This window comes from Notolepis coatsorum (assembly GCF_963971535.1).
Source record: "Notolepis coatsorum genome assembly, chromosome: 18".
Classification (NCBI taxonomy): Eukaryota; Metazoa; Chordata; class Actinopteri; order Aulopiformes; family Paralepididae; genus Notolepis; species Notolepis coatsorum.
In genome coordinates this window covers 44,498,586-44,524,045 of record NC_140182.1, presented here as the reverse complement: position 1 = coordinate 44,524,045, position 25,460 = coordinate 44,498,586, and the positions used below count along the sequence as shown (strand labels likewise).

The 25,460-nt window shown below is 43.6% G+C and overlaps 1 protein-coding gene across 1 annotated transcript; it reads left to right on the top strand.

The window, feature by feature from the left end:
• Positions 1-210: 210 nt before the first annotated feature.
• On the top strand, positions 211-23,766 carry LOC311245181 (B-cadherin-like). Its single transcript, XM_084334991.1, has 16 exons — positions 211-289; positions 420-695; positions 1,790-1,870; positions 3,974-4,123; positions 4,269-4,424; positions 4,885-5,026; positions 9,124-9,296; positions 11,372-11,500; positions 13,326-13,514; positions 14,136-14,380; positions 14,865-15,007; positions 15,702-15,926; positions 16,702-16,929; positions 17,024-17,160; positions 18,492-18,575; positions 20,883-23,766. Exons 2-16 carry the CDS (start codon positions 645-647, stop codon positions 21,138-21,140), a joined length of 2,391 nt encoding a protein of 796 aa, XP_084191117.1. The 5' UTR covers positions 211-289; positions 420-644; the 3' UTR covers positions 21,141-23,766.
• Positions 23,767-25,460: the final 1,694 nt, after the last annotated feature.

The following is a 25,460-nucleotide window of genomic DNA, read 5'->3' as shown; positions in this document are numbered from 1 at the left end:
GCTCCTACATACACTTTTAAAAACATGGCTCCTGACGTACTTAATTTAGCCGACTATCCTGATGAGCCTGTCCTGCCCACTAGTGTTGTGTAAACACCCGCACAGCGTCTTCTGTGAGAAAACCTCAGCAGTCTTGCAGACAAAGCTTAACCGGGGGCACTAGCAGAATGTAAGTATGTAAAATGACATAGGCTATGTTGTGGAGGATTACTTGGAAGTCTCTTTCTCGTTTTGAGTGGTTCTAATTCACTTGTAGGTCTGTCCTGGGAACACCTTTCACGGGAATCAGGTGAGTGTTGCATATGAACGACACACCTGCGTGTCTGTCAGCGCTGTCGGGTCACCTAGACCCGTTGCCTTTTGTTTTCCTGTCAGCTTCCCGTCGATCTGATCAAACACCATTTATCATCCACCACTAGCGGGGATCCACAGGAAAGATATAATCAACAGAGCGTTTGCAGTTGGGAACTGTCATGCATCCCTGACTTCACAGAAAGAAGAAGTTACTTTTAACGTTTGGAGGAAGGACTATTGTAATAGAAAGTAACGATAGATAGATCTGGAGATAAGCCCGGAGAGAGGAGCGGCAAGCGGAGCAGTCCCAGTTTAGTGAGAAAACCCGAGGTGCGGACAGAGCTGTGGATATGGAGGACCGCAGGACCACAGGGCTCATCTTTCTGCTGGTCCTGTTCCAGGTAAACCTGTTTGACATCTTGCAGATCCGCATTAGCAATGCTTGTGAATTATTAGAGAAATGGGTAAAACACAAGTTTACAAGTGTAATATCAATACAGCTAATAAATGATTCTTTGGATAAAAAAAGTGAGTCGGCATGTATTCATGAATCACACAGTGTAAACCGCAATTATTTTCTTATGCCGAATATTAGGAAAAAGGCTTGGCAAATGAGAAAGATAATGATTATCTTTCAGTCTGCATATGTGTATATTTTGTATTATGTGTATGGGGCTCCAGGGGTTGCGATGCCCGAGTCAGAATAACAGTAATATGGGCCTCTATTTATTCACCTGTTGCCTCACTAAAGATCTTTGTACCATGGGGTTGTGTCTGTATGAGGCTGTGGGCTCAGGACAGTGGAAGCACCGGTCCGCCGACTTGTAGCTTTTTATTTTAAATTTTTTTTATCTACTTTTTCTCCCCATTTTTTTCTATTTTTCTCCCGTCCCCAATTTCGTATTGTCCAATTCTACCCTCCCCTGTCTCGAAGTTGTTAGGCCATGCCTCCCACAAGCCGGCTGCAATGTGGATGAAGCCTTGCATCACGTGTCCCCTCCGGTACTTGAGGAGGCAGCCGTCGCATCTTTTCACCTGCACAGCGCGATCTCTCAGCGGCGAGGGTCTGCGTGGGAGGGACACGCCGCCCTCGTCTCTTCCTGATTCTACTGCGCAGGTGCACCAACCGACCTGTAGGAGTCGCTGTCCACAACGTCCGATCCCCACCCACCAGCTTCCCACCCCCTAATACTGCCAATTGTATTGGTATGAACGACCAGCCAAGCTGGTAGCAACGCCGAGAGCTGGGCGCAAACCCAGCATCTCCTGCGTTGGTGGCGAGCGCCTTGCCCACTGCGCCACCTAGCCGCTCCGATTTGTAGCTTTTTTCTAATCCCATGTGAGATGGGCCTCTTAATGCAGCACATTTATTCATGGTTACAGCCTTACTTTAGCTTTTGTTAAGTTTTCACTTATAGAACAGACCCTTTAATATTCGTGGCAAAGTAATGTAGTGAGTTCTACATATTATGATTACGACTTTTGTATCCTATAGTGTTGTTGGGCTGCTTTGGCTGAAGCAGAGCGCCTCATCAGCTATCAAGTCCCAAAAACAAAAAATGATATCCAATTACAGGTAACACATTGTCTTTACACTTATTTCATGTGTGTGCTTGAGCTTGCCTTACTTAAATGTGTTTTTCATTCAGAGCCACGGCCCTTTGACCATATTAGGGCTAGCGTGCCAATAAGGAAGTCAATGGGAGGACGCGGAAATTTGCGAACAGTTAAACTATATCTTAAATTATGGCTATGGGTCTAAAACACCCCTCGCTTATCAATGACTTGCTTGCAGTCAACATGTACAAAACGTATTGTTTTTTCATTGGTACATTTCCGTTTTATACCGTTTTGAATACGAGTATAGTTTTGGAGATGTCTAGTAATTCCAGAGAAATTCCGCGATAATCGGCCTTTACTGGAATACACAAAACACGTTGTCATTTTTCGGCTGATTTATGAATAGTTTTCAAATAAACGCTAGATTATCGATAGTATATGTGTACTTATGCACGCTAGAGAAGCGGGCTGAAAAATAGATTATCCATGCCGTGGATACGGCTAACGTTACGCACACACACACGCTGCGATGGCGGAGAAAAAAACATCTGATTAACCCAAGACTGGTAAAATAGAGTCCTTACCTCACATCAGATGTTCTGCAAAAAGATGAATACAATTCTTGATCGCCATTCCAAATATTGATCGTGTTTATTGATCCAACGTTATAGCACCAAAACACATAATCGCCGCTGCTCCCAGTGGGGGGACTCAATGCAATAGTATCCAGCTGCATGCCCGAGAAGTAAAACCTGGACCGGACTTATTTTTTTGATGCACAGTCCCACCCAATCCATTCCAATGATGTGCAATACCTTCCGGGAGACGATAGGCGGCGGTATTTGCCCTTTTCGAGCTCAGATCCATTCCCAATGATAACGTCAGGCTGGATGGATGAAAAATGAATGGATATTGCTAATAAAAGAAATAACGATTAACACTTTGAGTGCCAAGAACGAGAAATCTCGTTATTTAATTGTTAATTTTTTTATTATCGATTTCCATTCATTTTTCATCAATCTAGCCTCACGTTACCATTGGGGATCTATCTGAGCTCAAACAGGGAAAGTACCGCCCCCTATCGTCTCTCCGGATGGTATTGCACCCATTGGATTGGACTGAATGAAATGGATGGGAAAAAAAGAGTCCGGAATCCACATTTTACTCGTCAGGCATGTAACCGGAGACTATTCCATTAATTGCCGAGCCGCAGAACGGTGTGGAATATGTGTTTCCAGTACCCAGCGTTGGATCAATAAACGCGATCGATATTTGGAATGGCGATCAGGAATTGGAATAATGTTTTTGGAGAACATCTGATCTGAGGTAAGGAATCTATTTTACCAGTCTTGGGGATAATCAAGAGTTTTTTTTTACCTATATATCAACGTGTCCCATATGTGTGTGTGTGTGTGCTGATCAGGAAATAAGATAATAGATTTTTCAGCCGGCTTCTCTAGCATGCATAAGTACACATATACTATCGATAATCTAGCGTTTATTCGAAAACTATTCATAAATAGGCCAAAAAATGACAACGTGTTTTGTGTATTCCACTAAAGCGCGATTCCTGCAGAATCACTTTTTTTTGGAAGTTTAAAAAAACGAGCGTTTTTCAAAATGGTATAAAACGGAAATGTACCAATTTAAAAAAAAAAAAAAAAAATCCGTTTCGACTATGTTGACTGCAAACAAGTCATTTATAAGCGACGGGCGTATTAGACACATAGCCATAATCGACCCCACCCGTGACTATAGAATGTGACGATACACGCGGAATAAGGGCAATAAAACCTCACCTCGGAGTGTCGTCCTGATCTTGACATACACTGACCATTCAGCACCCAGTCTTTAGTAATCTAATTGTGAGTAGTTTTCTCTGGTTATATTTTTCTATTTTATTTGAAACAATGTTTTTATACAGTGTATAATATAGGAGGGCATTATGCCACATAATACCACATAATATCACCAAGATTATTGGTGGAAATGATTAATTATTATTTCAAGAAACCCTGGCAAGACTGAAGGCCTACAATAGACAATGTTGAATGTAAGAATCAAATTCAGTGACATAAAGTAGTATAATTATGCTTATGGTATGTAATTACTCAAACAGAACAGTTCCAAACTGGGCACCCATCAACTTCTAGTCCTGGAATTTCCACATGTTTTCAACGGTTTGAATCGGAGGAAGAGGGCTTGGGTTATTCCAGATATAAACTTCCCAGAAAACGACAACGGCCCGTATCCAAAAGTCATGGTGCAGGTAACTACTATTCACAATGTAATCTATGACCTTTGCAATAGTAAAACATATATTTTTGAATCAATACTTAAATTGTTTGTAGCACATGACTAAAGCCTTTTTTGAATAAACTTTCGGACTTTCTTGTCCTTATTTTCTAATTTAGATCAGGTCAAGCTTGGACAGAAATGTTGCTATCAAGTACACAATCTCTGGGCCAGGGGCTGACGAACCTCCGGAGGGCCTGTTCACCATCAACAAGGGATCTGGATGGATGTACGTGACCAAGCCACTGGACAGAGAGAAAAAGGCTGTATACAGGGTGAGTTGAGGCAAAATCCAGAGAACCGCGTAATAACAACATCACACAGTATAATTATTTTATATTGTTCATCCATCACCAATCCATTACTTAAAGTAATACGGCAACATTATAGGGAATGTGATTACCGTCTTTTCCAGAGTCCGACAAGAAGATGGACACCAATTTCCTGCAAGCTAGTTTACTGTAGCTTAGCACAAATGAATGGAAGCGGATACGGACCACTAGCCTAGCTTAAAACTCTGGGAGAGGTGCTTTTGGCCAACAGCTCGGCTAGCTGGTCCGTATCCGCTCATTTGTGCTAATCTAGGCTAGTTTGCAGCCAGATAGCTTGCTTCCTGAACGCACAGAGAGGAAATCTTCTTGTCTGACTCTGGAGAAGACGCTAAGCACATATCCCATAATGTTGGCGTGTTCCTTTAATGTAGCATGTTTGTTTGTGCTCTGTGGTGTTTCCTAGTTGTTGGCCCATGCCCTGGTCCAGGGAGCCAAGGCTGAAGAACCCATGGATGTCATTATCAAAGTCATTGACCAGAACGACAATAAACCTGTATTCAGCCAAGACCCCTCCCACGGCAACGTCAGCGAGGGCACAGCCATCGGTGAGATCGTTATTTAACCCTTTCACTACCACACTACAGATGGTTAACCCTTTCACTACCACACTACAGATGGTTAACCCTTTCACTACCACACTACAGATGGTTAACCCTTTCACTACCGCACTACAAAGGGTTAACCATTTCACTACCACACTACAGATGGTTAACCCTTTCACTACCACACTACAGATGGTTAACCCTTTCACTACCACACTACAGATGGTTAACCCTTTCACTATCACACTACAGCTGGTTAACCCTTTCACTACCACACTACAAATGGTTAACCCTTTCACTACCGCACTACAGATGGTTAACCCTTTCACTACCACACTACAGATGGTTAACCCTTTCACTATCACAATACAGCTGGTTAACCCTTTCACTACCACACTACAAAGGTTAACCTTTCACTACCACACTACAGATTGTTAACCCCTTCACTACCACACTACAGATTGTTAACCCCTTCACTACCACACTACATATGGTTAATCCCTTCATTATCGCACTACAAATGGAACCATTTCACTACCACACTACAAAGGGTTAACCCCTTCACTACCACACTACAGTTGGTTAACCCTTTCACTACCACACTACATATGGTTAATCCCTTCACTACCACACTACAAATGGTTAACCCTTTCACTACCACACTACAGAAGGCGGAAACCCCATGACAACATACCAGGGATGGTCCTAAACAAATTCTCAGTCCACCAATAGTTATAGGATTTGTCAACTAATTGATACATTTATTTCATCAACACATCTGTCAAATTTCTATTTCCCTGCGTCATACAGAAGGACCTGTTTAAATCTAGTGCTTACCAGAGATATGCTTATCAAATCTAGTGCTTACCAGAGATATGCTTATCAAATCTAGTGCTTACCAGAGATATGCTTATCAAATCTAGTGCTTACCAGAGATGTGCTTATCAAATCTAGTCCTTACCAGAGATGTGCTTATCATTTATCAGGAAATAACTTGTTCAGCTTGAAAAGAAAAGCATAAAAATCAACTAATCGACTAGCAACATCTTGACTGAGACCAAACCTAGCGATTACCTATGAGGGAGACAGCCTTACACCATACTTCATTTCAATATGTAATACACAACACATCCATATTACAAAAAGTGCTACAGATTTGAGACTTGAGTAACAGATGGTTATTGGATATGGTCCGATTTTGGATACCTAGCCTTATTTCCTACTCATTGGTGATATTGCTGAATGGTAGGGTCCTTTCTCGGCACAATCCATGTTGTGATATTGTTGAATGGCACTTAACATGTTTACACATTTAAACATACTCAAAAGGTGCGCTTGCTTATTTCAGGGGTTGTACAGACTGAAGTGTGGCCCCATTACTTTATATTGGTTTTGTGGCTAACTAGCCAGAGCTGCAGGTATCCAGTGTGAAGAACAGCATGGACTGTGCTGAGAAAGGACTACTGATCTACAATATGATCTGTACGTAGGAAATAAGGCTAGGAGTCCAAAAGTGTGTGTGTGTGTGTGTGTGTGTGTGTGTGTGTGTGTGTGTGTGTGTGTGTGTGTGTGTGTGTGTGTGTGTGTGTGTGTGTGTGTGTGTGTGTGTGTGTGTGTGTGTGTGTGTGTGTGTGTGTGTGTGTGTGTGTGTGTGTGTGTGTGTGTGTGTGTGTGTGTGTGTGTGTGTGTGTGTGTGTGTGTGTGTGTGTGTGTGTGTGTGTGTGTGTGAATCCGCGTAATCTCTTGCAAACTATGGGGCCGATCAGCCTGTGCTTTGGCACAGAATGTTACAGAGGCACAAGGATGAGCATGTGGGAATATGTTTCACATCTGGCGACGGGAAGTATTTTTGGGGAATTCATTTCCAGAATTCTCCATTGACTTTCACGTAATCCTTTGTGTAGTTGTGGTACATATTTCTACCGCCAGAGGGCAATGGTGCAATGCTGGAGATGGTTGGCCAGAGGGTCAGCACAGAGACATGAGTGTGAGTGTTATTTGAAATAACCACCTCAGCAAACACCTTGTGTGCTAAAGGCACATTCAGATTCAGATTCCTTTATTGTCACAGCTTTTAAAATGTACATACATTTTGAAAATGTGAGATGCTTGTTTTCCTTGGCTCCTCAACCGTAGTAGTGTGCAATACAGTGCAATACAACAAATAGACTTAAAATAATCCTATACTATACAATATAACTTTACTATGGTACCCTATGCTATGTTGCTATCCCTATACTATCTATACTCCTATAATCTATGCTATACAATCCTATGCTAAGCTATATTACTATACAATGTAACAGTGAAGTTAAAGTCAAGTTAAACAGTGAAGTTAAAGAGCAGCGGATGATAAATACACATATCTTGAACGTTTTTTGGAAATAAAAAAGAGATTTTGTACATGAGGTAGCAGCAGTGTGTGGTGTGCAAGTCATCTAAGTGCTTTGTGTTTGTGTGTGTGTCCGTGATGGTTCAGAGTCTCAGTCAGTAGCCTGTAGGCCCGGTGGAAGTAGCTGTTCAGAGCCTCTCAGTCAGTAGCCTGTTGGCCCGGTGGAAGTAGCTGTTCAGAGTCTCAGCCAGTAGCCTGTTGGCCCGGTGGAAGTAGCTGTTCAGAGTCTCAGTCAGTAGCCTGTTGGCCCGGTGGAAGTAGCTGTTCAGAGCCTCTCAGTCAGTAGCCTGTTGGCCCGGTGGAAGTAGCTGTTCAGAGTCTCTCAGTCAGTAGCCTGTTGGCCCGGTGGAAGTAGCTGTTCAGAGTCTCAGTCAGTAGCCTGTTGGCCCGGTGGAAGTAGCTGTTCAGAGTCTCTCAGTCAGTAGCCTGTCGGCCCGGTGGAAGTAGCTGTTCAGAGTCTCTCAGCCAGTAGCCTGTCGGCCCGGTGGAAGTAGCTGTTCAGAGTCTCAGTCAGTAGCCTGTTGGCCCGGTGGAAGTAGCTGTTCAGAGCCTCTCAGTCAGTAGCCTGTTGGCCCGGTGGAAGTAGCTGTTCAGAGTCTCTCAGTCAGTAGCCTGTTGGCCCGGTGGAAGTAGCTGTTCAGAGCCTCTCAGTCAGTAGCCTGTTGGCCCGGTGGAAGTAGCTGTTCAGAGTCTCAGTCAGTAGCCTGTTGGCCCGGTGGAAGTAGCTGTTCAGAGTCTCAGTCAGTAGCCTGTCGGCCCGGTGGAAGTAGCTGTTCAGAGTCTCAGTCAGTAGCCTGTTGGCCCGGTGGAAGTAGCTGTTCAGAGTCTCTCAGTCAGTAGCCTGTTGGCCCGGTGGAAGTAGCTGTTCAGAGTCTCAGTCAGTAGCCTGTTGGCCCGGTGGAAGTAGCTGTTCAGAGTCTCTCAGTCAGTAGCCTGTTGGCCCGGTGGAAGTAGCTGTTCAGAGTCTCAGTCAGTAGCCTGTCGGCCCGGTGGAAGTAGCTGTTCAGAGTCTCAGCCAGTAGCCTGTTGGCCCGGTGGAAGTAGCTGTTCAGAGTCTCAGTCAGTAGCCTGTTGGCCCGGTGGAAGTAGCTGTTCAGAGTCTCAGTCAGTAGCCTGTTGGCCCGGTGGAAGTAGCTGTTCAGAGTCTCAGTCAGTAGCCTGTTGGCCCGGTGGAAGTAGCTGTTCAGAGTCTCTCAGTCAGTAGCCTGTTGGCCCGGTGGAAGTAGCTGTTCAGAGCCTCTCAGTCAGTAGCCTGTTGGCCCGGTGGAAGTAGCTGTTCAGAGCCTCTCAGTCAGTAGCCTGTAGGCCCGGTGGAAGTAGCTGTTCAGAGTCTCTCAGTCAGTAGCCTGTTGGCCCGGTGGAAGTAGCTGTTCAGAGTTCTTTTGGAGGTGGATCATAAATCTCAATGAAAACCACAAACTGCATGAAAGCACTTGAGACTTACACACATCCTGAAAAGGCCACAAGAGACGACATACAACGTATGTGTACATGCCATATGTCCTTCATTCATTGGGGGGGAACTATACATTACCCACTATCATGAGGACATAATGTGCTCCAATGATTCCTCATTAGTTCCTCCTGCTTGATCGCTATTATTGTGTTTCTGATAAAGGTTTCAACTTGAGTCCTCCAAACTTGATTTCATTTCAAATATAATTTGCCAGTTCAAAATAATCTATTCCCTTTGCTTCAAACCACCCAGATCATTCCTTCATGAGGGTCACGGCTGTGGATCTAGACGACCCAGAGACGTATAACGGCATCGTTAGGTATCGGATACTGACTCAGGTGCCGGCGCTCCCCCGGCCAGAGATGTTTGATATAAACCCAGTGAGTGGAGTGATCAGTGTGGCGGCAGCCGGACTGGACAGAGAGGTAAAGTAGTTCCTACAGCAATGTCCTCTTCCACGCCTCTATTGTTCACTTTGTCATCCATCCATACTAGGGGTGGGACAAAAGGTCCATACTGCGATATATCGTCGTACATCCTCCACATGTTATCGATACTTTTCTCTCTATATATATATTTTTTTTAAGAAGATGTTTTCTTTTTCTTTTTTCTTGACAATCCCATTTTACTGCAACAAAAATGATTGGAATGAGGTGAACAGACTGAAAACGTTATCTTATTAGATAAAACGGATGATGTATATATTTTGTTTTTATTGCAGATGGTAACAAAATTCTCCGTTGGGCACATAATTCATAATTAATAATCAAGTTGTGGTCAGTGTGTATTAAAGAGCCACTATGCAATTTGTTGTACATTGTTTAATATACAATTGGGCAGTTTGTGATGCACACTAAATAATCTGATACGCTTTCATGTCAATTCTGTGAAAAATACATAATTCCTGCTTTGTGCCTTTTCATCTTTTCTTCTTCAGTTACATATATTGTGTATATTGTAGATTACATTTCTTGCAATATATTGATTCTCGCAGATATTGTGTATCTGAGTGATATTATCAAGTTCAAGTTCAAGTTCAAGTTCTTTAATAGTTGTCATACAGAAGTACAGAATACTTTCATACAAAATGCTTCTTACTGTTACGCTCCAGAGACTGTGCTAGACAAGATAGTATCAAATAACATAATAACATAATATAGCATGAATTTAGAAGAAGAAAATGAGGTCACAGTGTTCGGTATAGACATATGTACAATGTTCTGAGTTACCATATAATATACAATACACAATACTATGCAGTGTACTAATGTACAGTACTATCTAGTGCAAAGCAGAAATGGGATGAGGTACAATTTTAGGTACAATTTACAGTAAGGTGTACGAGTTGTAGTGCAATCCTTCATCCATAAATATAAAGTGTGGGGAGTGGGTGCTACAGTGTGTTTGTTTAAAGTGGGTGTGTGCTATAAGTGTGTGGAGTGGGTGCTACAGTGTGTTTGTTTAAAGTGAGTGTGTGCGTGTGGATGTGTGTGCTATGTGCGTTTGGTGGTTGTTGTTGTGTAGTGTTCATTCATTGTTCGTTTAGCAGCCTGATGGCCTGGGGATAGAAGCTTCTTCTGAGTCTTTCTGTGCTCGCCTTGAGACTCCTGTATCGCTTGCCTGACCGCAGCAGTTCAAAGAGGCAGTTGTTCGGGTGACTGGAGTCTTTAATGATTCTCTTAGCCTTGCCCTTGCAACGCTTGTAGTAAATGTTCTGGAGGGTGGGGAGCCCCCCTCCAATTGTGCGTTCGGCTGAACGTGTCACTCTTTGTAGTCTGCTTTGGTCTTGTGCAGTGCTATTCCCAAACCAGGAGGTGATGTTGCCGGTCAAGATGCTCTCTATTGTACATGAGTAGAAGTTCTTAAGGATCTTCTGGCTGACTTGGAACTTCCTTAGGCGCCTGAGGAAGTAGAGGCGTTGTCGTGCCTTCTTCACAACACTGTTAATGTGTGTGGTCCATGTCAAGTCCTCGGATATGTAGGCTCCGAGGTACTTAAAGCTGTTGACTCTCTCAACCGGTGCCCCGTCGATGCTGAGGGGGCTGTAGTCCTTGACCCCCGACCTCCTGAAGTCCACAATCATCTCCTTTGTTTTGCTGACGTTCAGGGAGAGGCTGTTTTCCTGGCACCATCCCGCCAGGACCTTGACCTCTTCCAGGTAGGCCCTCTCGTCGTTGGCAGAGATCAGGCCCACCACCACTGTGTCGTCAGCAAATTTGACGATTGTATTGCTACTCCGCTGAGCCACACAGTCGTGTGTGTACAGGGAGTAGAGGAGGGGACTCAGAACACAGCCCTGGGGGGCCCCTATGTTGAGGGTGATGGATGAGGAGGTGCAGTTGCCTGCTCTCACCACCTGGGGTCTGCCAGTCAGGAAGGCCAGGAGGGCCAGATATCAGTATCGTATTGTGAGTTACTCGTATCATCCCATCCCTAATCCATACTGTACATAGATCTGCTCTTCATTCTAACCCCCCCCCCCCCTTCTTACATTTACAAGACTCATCCCAAGTACACGCTGGTCATCGAGGCTGCTGATCTGGAAGGGGTAGGGCACACAGCTTCCTGCACCGCCATCATCACCATCACTGACGGCAACGATCACGCCCCGCAGTTCACCGTGACGGATGTGAGTAAATGAGTGTAAAGCGTCTAGTCTACACACAGTAGAGATGGGGCTCCAGCCAGTAGCCTGTATTGACACAATGGTAAAAAACGGAACGTGGGTAAACTGTGACCTCCAGTTGATGATTGCAGTAATGCCAAAAATCACCATTATGCAATTGTATTTGCTAAAAAATACCCTATTTTCATATTTGCGTAAATCAATGTCTAAATCGAAACAATAAGCCATACTATGAATTTCAATTATAAATCTTAAAAAGGTAGATAAACTATTTCACAAATAAAAAGGTGGGTAAACTGAGTTACATCCCTGCTCAAAAGCACCAGTAGCTCCTGAGCAGCTCCTCAGGTATTCATTCTCTGAACACATTATCATGAGCCACAAGGTAAAACAAATATATATTTGGGTGAATTTGTCCTGGCAGAATATGAATGTGTGATTCCAAACAAAAGCTGAACTTGCCTCTCATGTCTCCATCAGTGTATAAAGAGTCATAAAAGTCAATCATAATCATAATAATAATCTTGGAATAGACAGCTATGATTAGGCCATCTGTGGCTCTGATTGGTAGAATCCATATAAGGTGTGCTGTTTAGATAACATGCCCATAAAAAAATTATAAGTAGTAGCTAGAGATCTATCTCGAGCCCGCCCTCTTTTCTTGATCCTCTCATCACAACCATTACTTCAGAGGGATTCCGAGATCAACTGAGTTCACTAACTATTATTTATGACTGATTTGATTTGATTATGACTGGAAGGTAGCGTTGCGACTCACTGCCACACCTGTTACATCTGAACCAGGTTCCTATGTGTGCACTCGCCCTCGAGTGAAGTGATCATTAGCCTAAACAAAAAGGGGCATTTCACCATTCTTTTCCATCCATGTTTCACACAGTCACACAACGTCTGTCCTCGTGGGCCTAAACAACTCCCTCCATCTCCTCCACCTCTCATCAAACCTTGCCTTCCGTTGTCTCAGTGCGTACCTCAACCTTTCCATCACATAGATCTCATGAATCACTTCCATCCATTCTCCCTCCGTCGGCACCACCTGACTCCTCCACTTCCTTGTGAGCCTGTTTGGTTGCCACCCTTAATAAGTAAAAAATGTACTCCTCATCATTGTCCCTTATGTTGAAATCTATTTTCCCTAAATACATCACTTTTTTAATGGTATTTCGACTTCAAATTATTTTCATAGAGGGAGAATGGAGGAGCAATCCCAGATGATATGATAGTGGTTGGCGTCTTTATTCCAGTATTCCCTCCAACAGCTCCTTCATCTCTATTTTCTTTGAGAGGGTGTGATCAAGAATCTGACAGTGTTTTTCATCTCAAATTCTCTCCAAGTGTTTCCACTGTTGTTTACATATTTCCCCCCATTCATCTATCATTATAGTAAAATGCACTCCCTGTTCCCAGTTCTCCTTGATATATGTTGTATTTATCAATTTCAGGTTCTGTAGTCCATTTCATACTTTTCGCTATAATCCTTCTACACGGCTCCGAATTGTATGCTGCTATGAATACCTTCAATACGCCTTCTTCTATGATTCTTCTATGATCTTTTGTAATGGTTTGATTTAAATAGTGACATGCTTGGAGATATCTACAGAAGCCATGGTTTCCAAATCCATGTCTCAGTTCCAGCTCCTCAAAACATTCTATTACCCCCTTGGTATACAGCTTATGGAATGCGAGACCTTCCTGCTTCCATCTCTCAAACCCCCCATCTGTTTGGGATGAACGTATCCTGTGTATTCAGGGTAAATGACTGTGATAACAGACACAGAGGGATGTGTTTCTGTCCTGCTCTTCTCCTCAGATGTCTGCGTCAGTCCCTGAGAACGGGGAGCCAGGTGTGGAGGTGGCCAGGCTGAAAGTGACCGACCAGGACGAGCTCGGCTCCCCTAACGCCAACACCAAGTACTCCATCATCAGAGGCAACAAGGGAGGACACTTCGCCATCAGCACAGGCCCCGGCAACATGGAGGGGATCCTGACTACGGCCAAGGTGGGGGTGGGGGGAATGTCAGACTCTCTTATCTGTTCTCGGTATTAACTGTTCAGCTGATCTTCCTGCCGGATGTCTGCTGGGAAGTGAAAGAACTCCATCACAAAAGAGCATTTTTTTTACGGGCTATAACGTACTGTATATTATGCCAGTTAGGGTACAGCCCCTCACCTGCACCTTGTGTCTACTGTTTACTCTTACTCATAGTATATATTCAGATTAAAATGTATTGCCATTATCATGTCATTATTATTATTTAATTTTTTTATTTTATTTGTATCTATTGTCGATATTTGTAACATATTGTAACATATATTATAACCTTTGTTTACACTGTTTATTTCTCTCACATTTTTATACTCAGATATTGCATTGCCTATATTTATGTCTTTCTTACCCTGCCCATACCCCCCCCCCCCCCTGCCCCCTCCCCCATGCTGCTGTGATGCCCACATTTCCCCAATGGGATCAATAAAGGAAAGGAACATGTCTTCCTTGTAGAAGCCACATGGCTTTGGGAAGAGAGGGTGACCTGAATCTGAATGATCGCACTGTAAAACTCCTAAAGGGAATGGACTCTCAACCCCCCCCCCACCCTCTTTTCTCTCCGCCCCTCTGAAGGAGCTGGACTTTGAGAGCGTCCCCGTCTTCACTCTGCTGGTGGTGGTGGAGAACGAGGCGGGGTTCTCCAGGCCTGTGACCACCTCCACGGCGACGGTCACAGTGAGGGTGGAGGACCAAAACGAGCCTCCGGTTTTCAGCCCCGCAGAGCTCTATGTGAGCAGGTCAGAGGATCTGACTGTAGGGGTCACTGTGGCCCAGTGCAAAGCCCAGGACCCAGACACGGCCAGGACACAGGCGGTTAGGTAAAAGGATCATCATCATCATGACCTTTATTTTATACTCTGAAATACAATCGAGAGACGAGCCCCCATTTTCAATGCAGCCGAGATTACAAAAACAATAGGAAGTCATACATTATATAATCCAACACCACAAAAACCCACAAGTAGATAATAATAATCACATCACAATAAAACATCACAATAATCACAATAAAATAATAAGGCACAATAAAACAAGACAAAGTAGACAAATAAAGAGTTCAATTAAATGTAAATCAATTAAGAGTTACAATCAGAAACAGGAATGTTCAGAATATGTGATCTGAACTGCCCATACTATAAAGTACACACACACACACAGACACACACACACACACACATACACACACACACACACACACACACACACACACACACACACACACACACACACACACACACCTCTTGCAATTGAATACAATACTATCCTGTTAAGTAACAGTCTCTCTCTCTCCCTCTCTCTCAGATTTGAACTGAGTAATGACACTGCACACTGGCTGGACATCAATATTGATACTGGACTGATCAAAGTAAAAAGCCGGATGGATCGAGAGTCAACTGTTGTCAAAGATGGCAAATACACTGTCCTAATTTTGGCTTATGATAATGGTAAATATTGTATTGGATTCTTGTAATAAGATGGTTATTATCCAACTAGAATGACTGTAGTAAGCTGCACATGTTTAGCAAGCCTTCTCCCCACACACCTCAAATAAATCAGTCCCCATGGGCCGGACACGTCTTCTTTAAACAAGTCAAGAAGAAACATCACAATGAATCAAGAACAAAACAAAAATACCATGAAATCCAAAATAAAATGTAAAATAAATAAATAAATGCAACACTCCCAGACATACCCCATGCGAAGGTAAGGAAAAACTCACTAAAAACCTAGCAATAGGAAAAAACCACCACAGGCAATGTGGAGGGGAGAAACCTTAGAAGGGCTGTTCAAGGGGGGATCTCCCTTCTTAGATGTCGGTGATAGTAGTGTTGCTATAAAACAGGCGAAACAGTTGGTAAGCATGTACGTGTAATGAAACACAAATAAGTACATGCAATAGCAACTGGGGTACATAAGAACATTTTGAAAGATTGAAAATAGAGCTGATGATGACTGATCCATATGGGGGCGGCGTAGAGAGGATCGCATCCTCCCGGCCATCACCACGGGACGTCCACCACTCCGGTCATCACCACGAGACATCCACTCACAGCGAGACGGGACAGGCGTTAGACAGTTTGCGTGTTAGTGATGGGCGGACATAGCACTAGAAAAACAACACCTCTCCCCTCTGTCCAGACCCAGTCCCAGCCACGAGCACAGGGACCCTGCTGCTCAACCTGCTGGACGTCAACGACAACGCTCCTCTGATCAGGCAGAGACGCGTCGTGCTTTGCAACGAGGACCCGCCTCCCGCTCTGTTGGACATCGTGGACCCAGACGGGCCTGGGTACGCCGGGCCGTTCACTGTGGAGCTTCAGGCGGAGCATCGGACCAACTGGACCATCAGCACCAACTCCACAAGTAAGAACCCCTACTGGACAACACCACCGAACACCAGCTAGTTGACGTGTGATGAGCGACACTATAATTGACTGTTAACAAGGAACTACTGTATACAAGCAATGATAATATTACAAGGACACAAAGGACATGGATTAAGCCTAGTCCTAGACTAAACTTGCGCTATCAATTGAGAATCATTAGTCCTTACTCACTGTCTGTGAAACTGGCCCAACGTGTCATGAATGCAAAGTGCATGGATTGAACTGGTCTTATTAAAGTCCCATGTATGTGAGCCACCACTAGGGACAGAGTGGCTAATTGTGAGTGAGTGAGTGAATTAATGAGTGAGTTAGTTAGTGACATTACCAGAGGTGCTTAGAATCGAATAAACACATCAACAGATAACCTTGACACATGGCGAAAATGCTCAGTTCTCTACCAGTTACTTCATACATGACATGCATGATGAACAAGACCATACAAAAATCATCCTGAATGCTTAAGTGAAAGGGTTCTTTTAATTGCATCATGGAGTGAATAACACAGGAGGTAGAGAGGCAGACTAGTGACCTCAGTACCAACAGGATGGTGGCAGGACGTCCTAGAGGTCGAGAGGCAGACTAGTGACTTCAGTACCAACAGGAGGGGGGTTGGTCTTACATCTCCAGTGCCCGTCAGCAAGGCACTGACCCCCCAAAAATGGCTCCAGGGGCGCTGCACTGCACAATTGCCTTGTGTAAACTGACAATGAAGTAAATCTTACCCCTCTTAACCCTCTCTACCGTATCTGCAGGTGACGTGGCAGCCTTGGTGCCAAAGAGGCCACTGTCCCCAGGCGACTACTCCGTGCTGATGCGTGTCTACGACGGCGGGATGCTCCACCAGGACAGCACGCTGGACGTGGAGGTGTGCCAGTGCCGCGGTGTCGTCTTGGCCTGCTTCATCCCGCTCCGGGCGGCCTCGCAGGCACGCGTCTCCTCCCTCGCATTTGGAGCTCTGGGAGTCATCTTTGGATCGCTGTGTATGTGGCGGCGCGTCCCTCTCCGTTGGCTTTAACACTGGCTTGCTTTTGACTCTTGCTGTTTTCAAACACCCAGTTCTCTTTTTATCATAAGTGCTGCTGCTGCTGCTTCTGCTCTTCCTGAGGAGGAGGAGGAGGAGGAGCTCCGTGAAGAAGGTCCCTCTGCTGGAGGAGGAGGCCAGAGACAACCTGTTCTACTACGACGAGGAAGGAGGAGGAGAGGAGGACCAGGTGAGAGAGTGCGCACAGGAGAGGAGGAGGAAGGGGAGGAGAGGGGGACCAGGTGAGAGAGAGAGAGAGAGAGTGGGCACAGGAGAGGAGGAGAGGGGGACCAGGTGAGAGAGAGTGGGCACAGGAGAGGAGGAGGAGGAGGAGGAGGAGGAGGAGAGGAGGACGTGGTGAGAGAGAGTGGGCACAGGAGAGGAGGGGGAAGGGGAGGAGAGGGGGACGTGGTGAGAGAGAGTGAGCACAGGAGAGGAGGAGGAGGAGGAGGAGGAGGAGAGGAGGACGTGGTGAGAGAGAGTGAGCACAGGGGAGGAGGAGGAGGAGGAGGAGGAGGAGGAGGAGAGGAGGACGTGGTGAGAGAGAGTGAGCACAGAAGAGGAGGAGATGAGGACGTGGTGAGAGAGAGTGAGCACAGGAGAGGAGGAGGAGGAGGAGAGGAGGACCAGGTGAGTGAAATAGTGGAAACAGGAGAGGAAGAGGAGGAGGAGAGGAGGACCAGGTGAGTGAAAGAGTGGAAACAGGAGAGGAGGAGGAGGAGGAGGAGAGGAGGACGTGGTGAGAGAGAGTGAGCACAGGAGAGGAGGAGGAGGAGGAGGAGGACCAGGTGAGATAAATAGTGAGCACAGGAGATGGAGGAGGAGGAGGAGGAGGTGGAGAGGACCAGGTGAGAGGGAGAGTGGGCACAGGGGAGAAGGAGGAGGAGAGGAGAACAACCAGGTGAGAGAACAAGTGAGCACAGGAGAGGAAGAGGAGGAGAGGAGGACCAGGTGAGAGAAAGAGTGGGCACAGGAGAGGAGGTGCAGGAGGAAAGAGAGGAGCAGGTAAACGAAGGAGTGGGTGCATGGGAGGAGGAGGAAGAGGAGAAGGGCTGACGTACTGGGGAGAGAGACCTGGTGGTTCCACAGTGTAGGAGAACAGTGAAGGGGGAAGATGACCTGAGCTTGTTACCTGAGTGTCTTTTACACACACGCACTTCTGCACACTCACTTTCACTTAATTGTTGTTTTTGGATTGGCTTTAATGGTGGTTCTTTTACCTTTTGTACTGACTTATTTAATTTCCTGTTTTCCTTTCTTAACCATTCTACTTGTTGGTATTTTGTGAAGCACTTTGTACTGTGTTTTGAAAAGTATTTTATAAAGGTTGTTATTATTATTGTTGATATTATTATTATTATTATTATTATTATTATTATTATTATTATTATTATTATTATTATTATTATTATTATTATTATTATTATTATTATTATTATTATTAATATTACAAATGATTATGATCTACTCAGAGATGTTGGACTAGCGAGCAGGTGTTTTGAATGTTCCCCTCTGTTGTAGAACTATGACCTCAGCCAGCTCCCCTTCCCCCTCTACTGCTCACCACCACGGGAGTCTGAGGAGATTGGCAACTTTATTGAAGATGTGAGTGTTCCTGTATTGTTCTATAGTATTCATGTAGTATGAAGTATACAATTGTAGTATCAGTGGTGGAAGAAGTACACAGTTCCTTTACTTAACACTTTGAGTGCCGGGACACGTCTTTTCACGTCTTTGCTGGCCATGCTAAAGTTGCCGGGGGACGCTGTACAGCGTCCTTATATCAATATTTCAAAAATCTGCGATCGGATTCATAATGTCCCTCCGCTGGCCTGAGATCCACCAGCAGGACCCACTGAGCTCTCTGGCGGTTCAGGAGCGCCATCTGGTGGCCGATCGGCGCAATCGCCAAAACAGGATGTTGAATAGAGGTTGTCATGACGACCGTAGTACTTCCGGGCGCTCGCTATAGTTCATGTGACTCTGGCTCGTCACGCTACACGGTGATCGATTGCCAATAACTCGATAAACAACATGATTTGGACGTATATACCATTATACAAGCTGGAGATGGACCGGGTAAAAATATATCCCATAATGATAAGATTTCTACTCTACGATGATCGCCCAACGGCGCGCGGAGACTGGGGTGAGTTTCAGCGTGTAACGTTACCGTCTTCGATAATAACTGATATTATCAACATTTGACCCACATTAGATGATTGGTATAACGCTGCCCACGGAATTATAAACGCCCCCTAGCCCATCCGGTCAACATCAGATGACGTGTAGTAACTTCTAGAAGTACGTCTAGTTGGAATTTTTTATATCGCGCTGATTGCCATCAAACTGTATTTCATCATCAATATAATGCATTTGGGGCTATAGATCACGTTCTGGAGAAAGCTGCAGAAAGAGATGAAAACATACTTATACATTAGACCATACTTTACTATGAATATGTGAATGAAAAAGTTTAACGTTGCTACACAATGAACAATACATATAGGACTTTGAATGGGCCCTAATAATGGCAATGTAGCAATAGAATTTAAAAAGTTATAGCCCTGCAAAGAAGGGGACTTTCTCCATAGACAAATAGCGCTGGCAATCTATGGTATATCATTAATTTAACCTTAGGCAACCAAAGTGTTAAGAAATATCCAGATAAACGAGTACTCTGGTAAAAGTCCTCCATTCAATGTCTACTTAAGTAAAAGTGGAGTAAGATAAGATAAGATATTCCTTTATTGATCCCCTTGGTACATTTGAATGTACTTAAGTATCTAAAGTAAAAGTATGCATTCTACATGATGTCTGTGTATCCCAGTGCTTGGGAATCCTCAAACCATTGACCTCTAAAGGGGCGACCAGGCCCCCGCTCCTCGCTCCCCGCTTGCTCCTTGCATGGTCGCCTCTGCCATCGGTGTGTGAGTGAATGTGAGGAACAAAGATTGTAAAGCGATTTGGATAAAAGCGCTATGTAAATGCACCATTTACCATTTAAAGGTGATGTTGAAGTGGTATGTGGTCCAGTTATGCTGCTCTGATTATGTCCTCTTGAAGTTGAAAGGTTTCTTCAAAGTAACTAGTAACTGATGGGTTCAGATAAATGTGGTGGAGTAAAAAGTACAATATTTCCTTTGAAATGTAGTATACATTTCAGTTTATAAAATGAAAATACGCAAAGTACAAGTAGCTCAAAATTGTACTTAAGTACAGTACTTGTGTAAAATACTTAGTTACTTTCCACCACTGTGTAGTATACAATTTCATTCCAAAACGAGATTTCCAGCATTTGGACATTTTGACACATGGATTTTGTGACTCCTCATGGGACACTATTGAAGTTATTATTAGCTATTGAAATCTACCAACACACTTTCTCTCTCTCTATCTTTCTATCCCACACACATGCACACAAATGCATACACATAACCTTCAACTTGTACACACATATGCACACACATAGCCTTCTCATAGTCTGCATATCAAATCTATAACTCATAGTCTGCATATCATATCTATAACTCAGTCTGTACGTCATGGTGCCACTTTGTTTTGTCTACTTTCCTGTATAAATGCATAGCTTGCCATCTTTAGAGATCTAGGGCCTATATAGGCTATAGGACCATTGCTGTAACCTTTAGGTCTGTCATGTCAATCTGTCAGTAGACTCTATCCTTAATCAAAGACTGCTGTCCGCCTCCACAAATAATCTGGTCAAATGATTCCACATCAGTTATCAAATTATGAAAATAAGGTAGCAGTTTTCTTTAAAAACAGGTGTATATCATATTCATATGTGTTAAAAGAAGATATGATGAGATGGAAGTCTAATTCTACCCGGGATGGGGACGTTTCATTGTGTGACGTGATGATTGTGTAGCTAATACGACGCTTCTCTCCCAGAACCTGTACGGTGCTCACATGGACCCCACAGCGCCGCCCTACGACTGTCTCCTGGTGTTTGACTACGAAGGCGAGGGCTCCAGCGCCGGCTCCCTCAGCACCATCTACTCCTCCAGCTCAGAGGAGGAGCCGGATTACAGGGGCCTGTACGGCTGGGGGCCACGCTTCAGCAGGCTGGCCCACCTGTACACCACTCAGGCTGAGGAGGAGGACGATGACGACACAGAAACACTGCCAGGGAAAACAGAATGGGTCTGACTGGACACACAGTATCGCTATTTAAAGAAAAAGGTTATTACTAGTGTCATAGGTTATTAGCTCCGCCAAAGACGTTATTGTTTTCGTCCCCCGTTTGGATGTCTGTGAACAATATATATCTGGAAAAGTAATACTTCGAACGGAAGACACCTGTTGATTTTGGTGACCCTATGACCTTTTCCTCTAATGCCACCATCAGGCCAAACTTTCAGTTTTCAAATTAGCGTATCTTGTTAGTCACACAACTACAAGAATGCACACGGTGCAGACCTCCACCCACACGGTGCAGACCTCCACCCACACGGTGCAGACCTCCACCCACTGTGCCATAACTCACATGCAACACTTTACTGGGTAGACGACACAAGAGTTGATGTTGCAACATTTATTTCTGGCTATAGATCATTATGGTGGCGCCAGAGGAAAGGTCACAGGGTCACCCAGATTAACTCTCCCCCTAGGGGTCATGAATATTCCCAGCAAATCAACAGGTCTCTCAACCTAGGGGTCATGAATATTCCCAGCAAATCTTCTGACAGTACAACTAAGTGTGCCGAAGTGTCCTTGAGCAAGACACTTAACCCCTAACTGCTCCCAGTGAGCAGGTTGGCACCTTGCATGGTTGCCTCCACCGTCATTGTGTGTGAATGTGTGAGTGAATGGGTGAATGTGAGGAAGAAACTTGTAAAGCGCTTGGATAAAAGCTCTATATAAATGCACCATTTACCATTTAGCAGGGGTGTAAAGTACTTGAGTAATTGTACTTCGTTACAATACTTAAGTACTGTTTTTGTGGATTTGTACTTTACTCGAGTATTATTAGGTTTGTATACTTGTACTTTTACTCAATTACATTTCAGAGAAAAAATACATACTTTTTACTCCTTACATTTAATATGCAGACCTACAAAGTACAAATCTCGCAGGTCCAACCATTTTAATTTGTATATTTGTTTCTCTGGCCGAACTAACGTTAACGTTATTAATCCTGCGGCTGCAATTTATTTAAAAACAGCCAATCAAATCCCCATCAATGGAAAATGAACCCGCCCATACCCATGCTGATTGGTCCTTGTGCGTGACTAGAAAGCGAGGGTATTTGATTAAACAACTGCTATCAGAAGAATAGATGGTCAGAAAAAAAGTTTTTACTTACTTTTTAGTACTTTACTTTTTAGTACCTAAGTACATTTAAAAGTAGAAACATTTAGACTTTTACTCAAGTGTGTTTTTAGCCAGATACTCTTTTACTTGAGTAAGGTTTTGAGACGGTACCCATACTTTAACTTAAGCATAATTTCTGGGTACTTTTTTTTTTTTGGTCCACTTTTTCTCCCATTTTCTATATTTTTCTCCCATCCCAATTTCATATCATCCAATTCAACCCTCCCCTGTCACGGACGCTGTTTCTTGCCTCCCACAAGCCGGCTGCAATGTGGACTAAGTCATACATAGCACAAGTCCCCTCCGGTACTTGAGGTAACAGCAGTCGCATCTTTTCACCTGCGCAGCTCGATCTCTCAGTCGCGAGGAGTAACGCATGGGAGGCTCACGCTGCCCCCGACACTTCCTGATTCGCTGCGCAGGCGCACCAACCGACCTGTAGGAGTCGCTGTCCACAACGCCCGATCCCCACCCATCAGTTTCCCACCCCCTAATACGGCCAATGTGTATTAGTATGAACGACCAGCTAAACTGAAAGCAATGTGGAGCGCTGGGCTCGAACAGGCAAGCCCAGCATCTCAGTCATTCGTGGCGAGCGCCTTGCCCACTACGCCACGTAGCCGCCCCAATTTCTGGGTACTTTTTACACTCCTGCCATTTAGACGTACGTGTCGGGAGATGAGCTTGTTTGAACATTTCTTTTTGGTGTTCGCACTTTTTCCAGGAAGAGAAGACAGTATATTTCTTTAGATGTGTGATTATTTTTGGCATATAGTGATAAATAGATTGAGAACTAGGTGCAGACAAAAAACGTTTAAAATGGAGGGGGGAGGAAAACACTTTTAATTTCATGGGATGTTTTAAAGCTAGAGCGAAGATAGTGGAATCATGTTGAACTAGAACTAACCCAGGTTTAGCAACGTTTTTGAGGTGAATAATTGGTTGTTTTCCAAGGGATCCCTTGAACTTTCACCTCAAAGGATCTGAATGACAACAGCATCAACAGAACCATAAGAGTGTCATCTTTACAGACTACCAGTTTATTCTAGTCCCATGTAGTTGAGGGTCAAAACCACACAGTTAATGGCATGCAGTACAAAGATGTTACTACATACTGATGTGGAAAATATACCCTCATGTCCAGATAATCATCCTGTCACAGTCACCTTTTATTTAATACATTTTTTAATTTTCCTGTAGTTTCTTTTCCTATTCATTCTCTGTACATAGTGTAGGTGTGACAGGCAGAATATTAGTATGGTGCAAAATAATAATATTATTTCAAAGTTGAAAGGGTTTTAGGGCTGATCAAGCTGTCAAGCCATTTTACTTTCTGATTTCAATATTCGTAATGGATGATTATTATAAATTATTTTGTTGCCATTTTATATTTATTTAGGTAGAGTTTATCTACAGACTGAAACGGGTGATGTATTTATAATAAAGTGTCTTTTTAAATGTGGTTGAAGGCAATTTTGATATGAAGTCATTCTATTAGCCTACAATAATCTCAATATGTGTGTATGGTGATTATTTGTATTTTTCATATTTGTGTTTCATACAATATGTACAGACTCTAGCCTACCTTTGGAAAATAATATGATAGGAAATAAATCTTCGTAGCAAGACAATAGAAAGTCCCAAGATTTCCCATTGTACTAATGAAAAGTAGTAACTACACTGTATATGGAATTGAGAGTTGAGACGCTCTGCTATAGCGTATTAACTGGAGGCTGACCCATCCCGCCTCTTCCCTCATCATAGTTTGATGGTTGTACATTTACATTTAGTCATTTAGCTGACGCTTTTATCCAAAGTGACTTACAAGTTGTGTATGTACAACAAGTCAGCAGGAAGGGTACAACTCTAGTTGTGATATTGTTGGTCAAACGGTGTCAAACTTGAGTGCTATACTCTTGAGTACATAATAGTAGACATTATTAGCATAGTAGGTGCTATAGGCACATTAGATTACTTAGCAAAGTGCTTAGCAAAGTGCTAATTTCAGTTATTGATTGAATATGTGTGTTTTTAGAAAACTGGGCGGGTTTTGGCTGTCCTGATATATCATACATTATATGATACAACTGTATATTATACAGTTATACAGGAAGGAACACAAGCATTTGAGGAGAGTAGATAAGAGGGGCGGTGGGGAGGGGCATGCAATTAGATAATGTGAACAGAGGGATGTTTTTTTTTTATACAGTTTCTCTGTATAGAATATAAAATGGAAGAGGGAAATCCAACGTATGCTCTTAGTAGTGTTTGAATCCTGAACACTATCTTCTGCAACAACAGCCACCATGGTTTACGCATTTGAATAAAAACATCAAGTATCACTTCAACTGTGTGAGGTTTCTATTTCATTTTGATATTGTAGTCTTGATTATCGTCTATACTTTTATTTATTTTTGTATTTATAGGTTTAAAATACAGAGACAGTGCATATTAAGGAACATTTTACTGTAAATATGCCAGTTTAGCCGGTTGGCTAATTTTCAACTGTAGTCTCTGGGGCAGGTGACATGAGAACTACAATAATTAAGACATAGTACAATAATTAACACAGTAGGAATCAGTATTGGTTACAATCCACTAAAATACATACAAATAAATACATTACAATACATCACAACCCCTCAGTTAAAATGGTCGCACACTTGACCATCTCTCAACCATGATTTTAAGTTAGTTTTAAATGAAGTAACTTTGATACTCCCTGAGCCGTATTGGCAGACTGTTCCAGGTGTGGGCTGCTCTCATGGAAAAGGCTGCCTGACTAAAAGCATACCTCCTGTTTGGGACTACACAGTCCCCTCTGACTACAGACCAGCTACCGTGTGTGAGAGAGAGAATACAAGCTTGATCTGCCCTGAAAACAAACCTGACTCATGATGACACTGAGCATTACCTGGGAGTCAGCCAGCTCTTCACTGACTGACCAATAAGATCATATCTGTTCTCTCAGGGGGTTGGACTTGGTCAATGCCTGATGAAGACAAACAAGTGAACTTTGACCCCGAAGTTCCGCGACACACCGGACTAAAACGTTGTACACAATGGAGAGTTGAAGAAAACTTGTCTTTTTTAATGTTTCTCTCTTCCTTTCAAAGCAGATTTCTTGTCTGTTGATCTGTGGATAAAGGAGGTCGC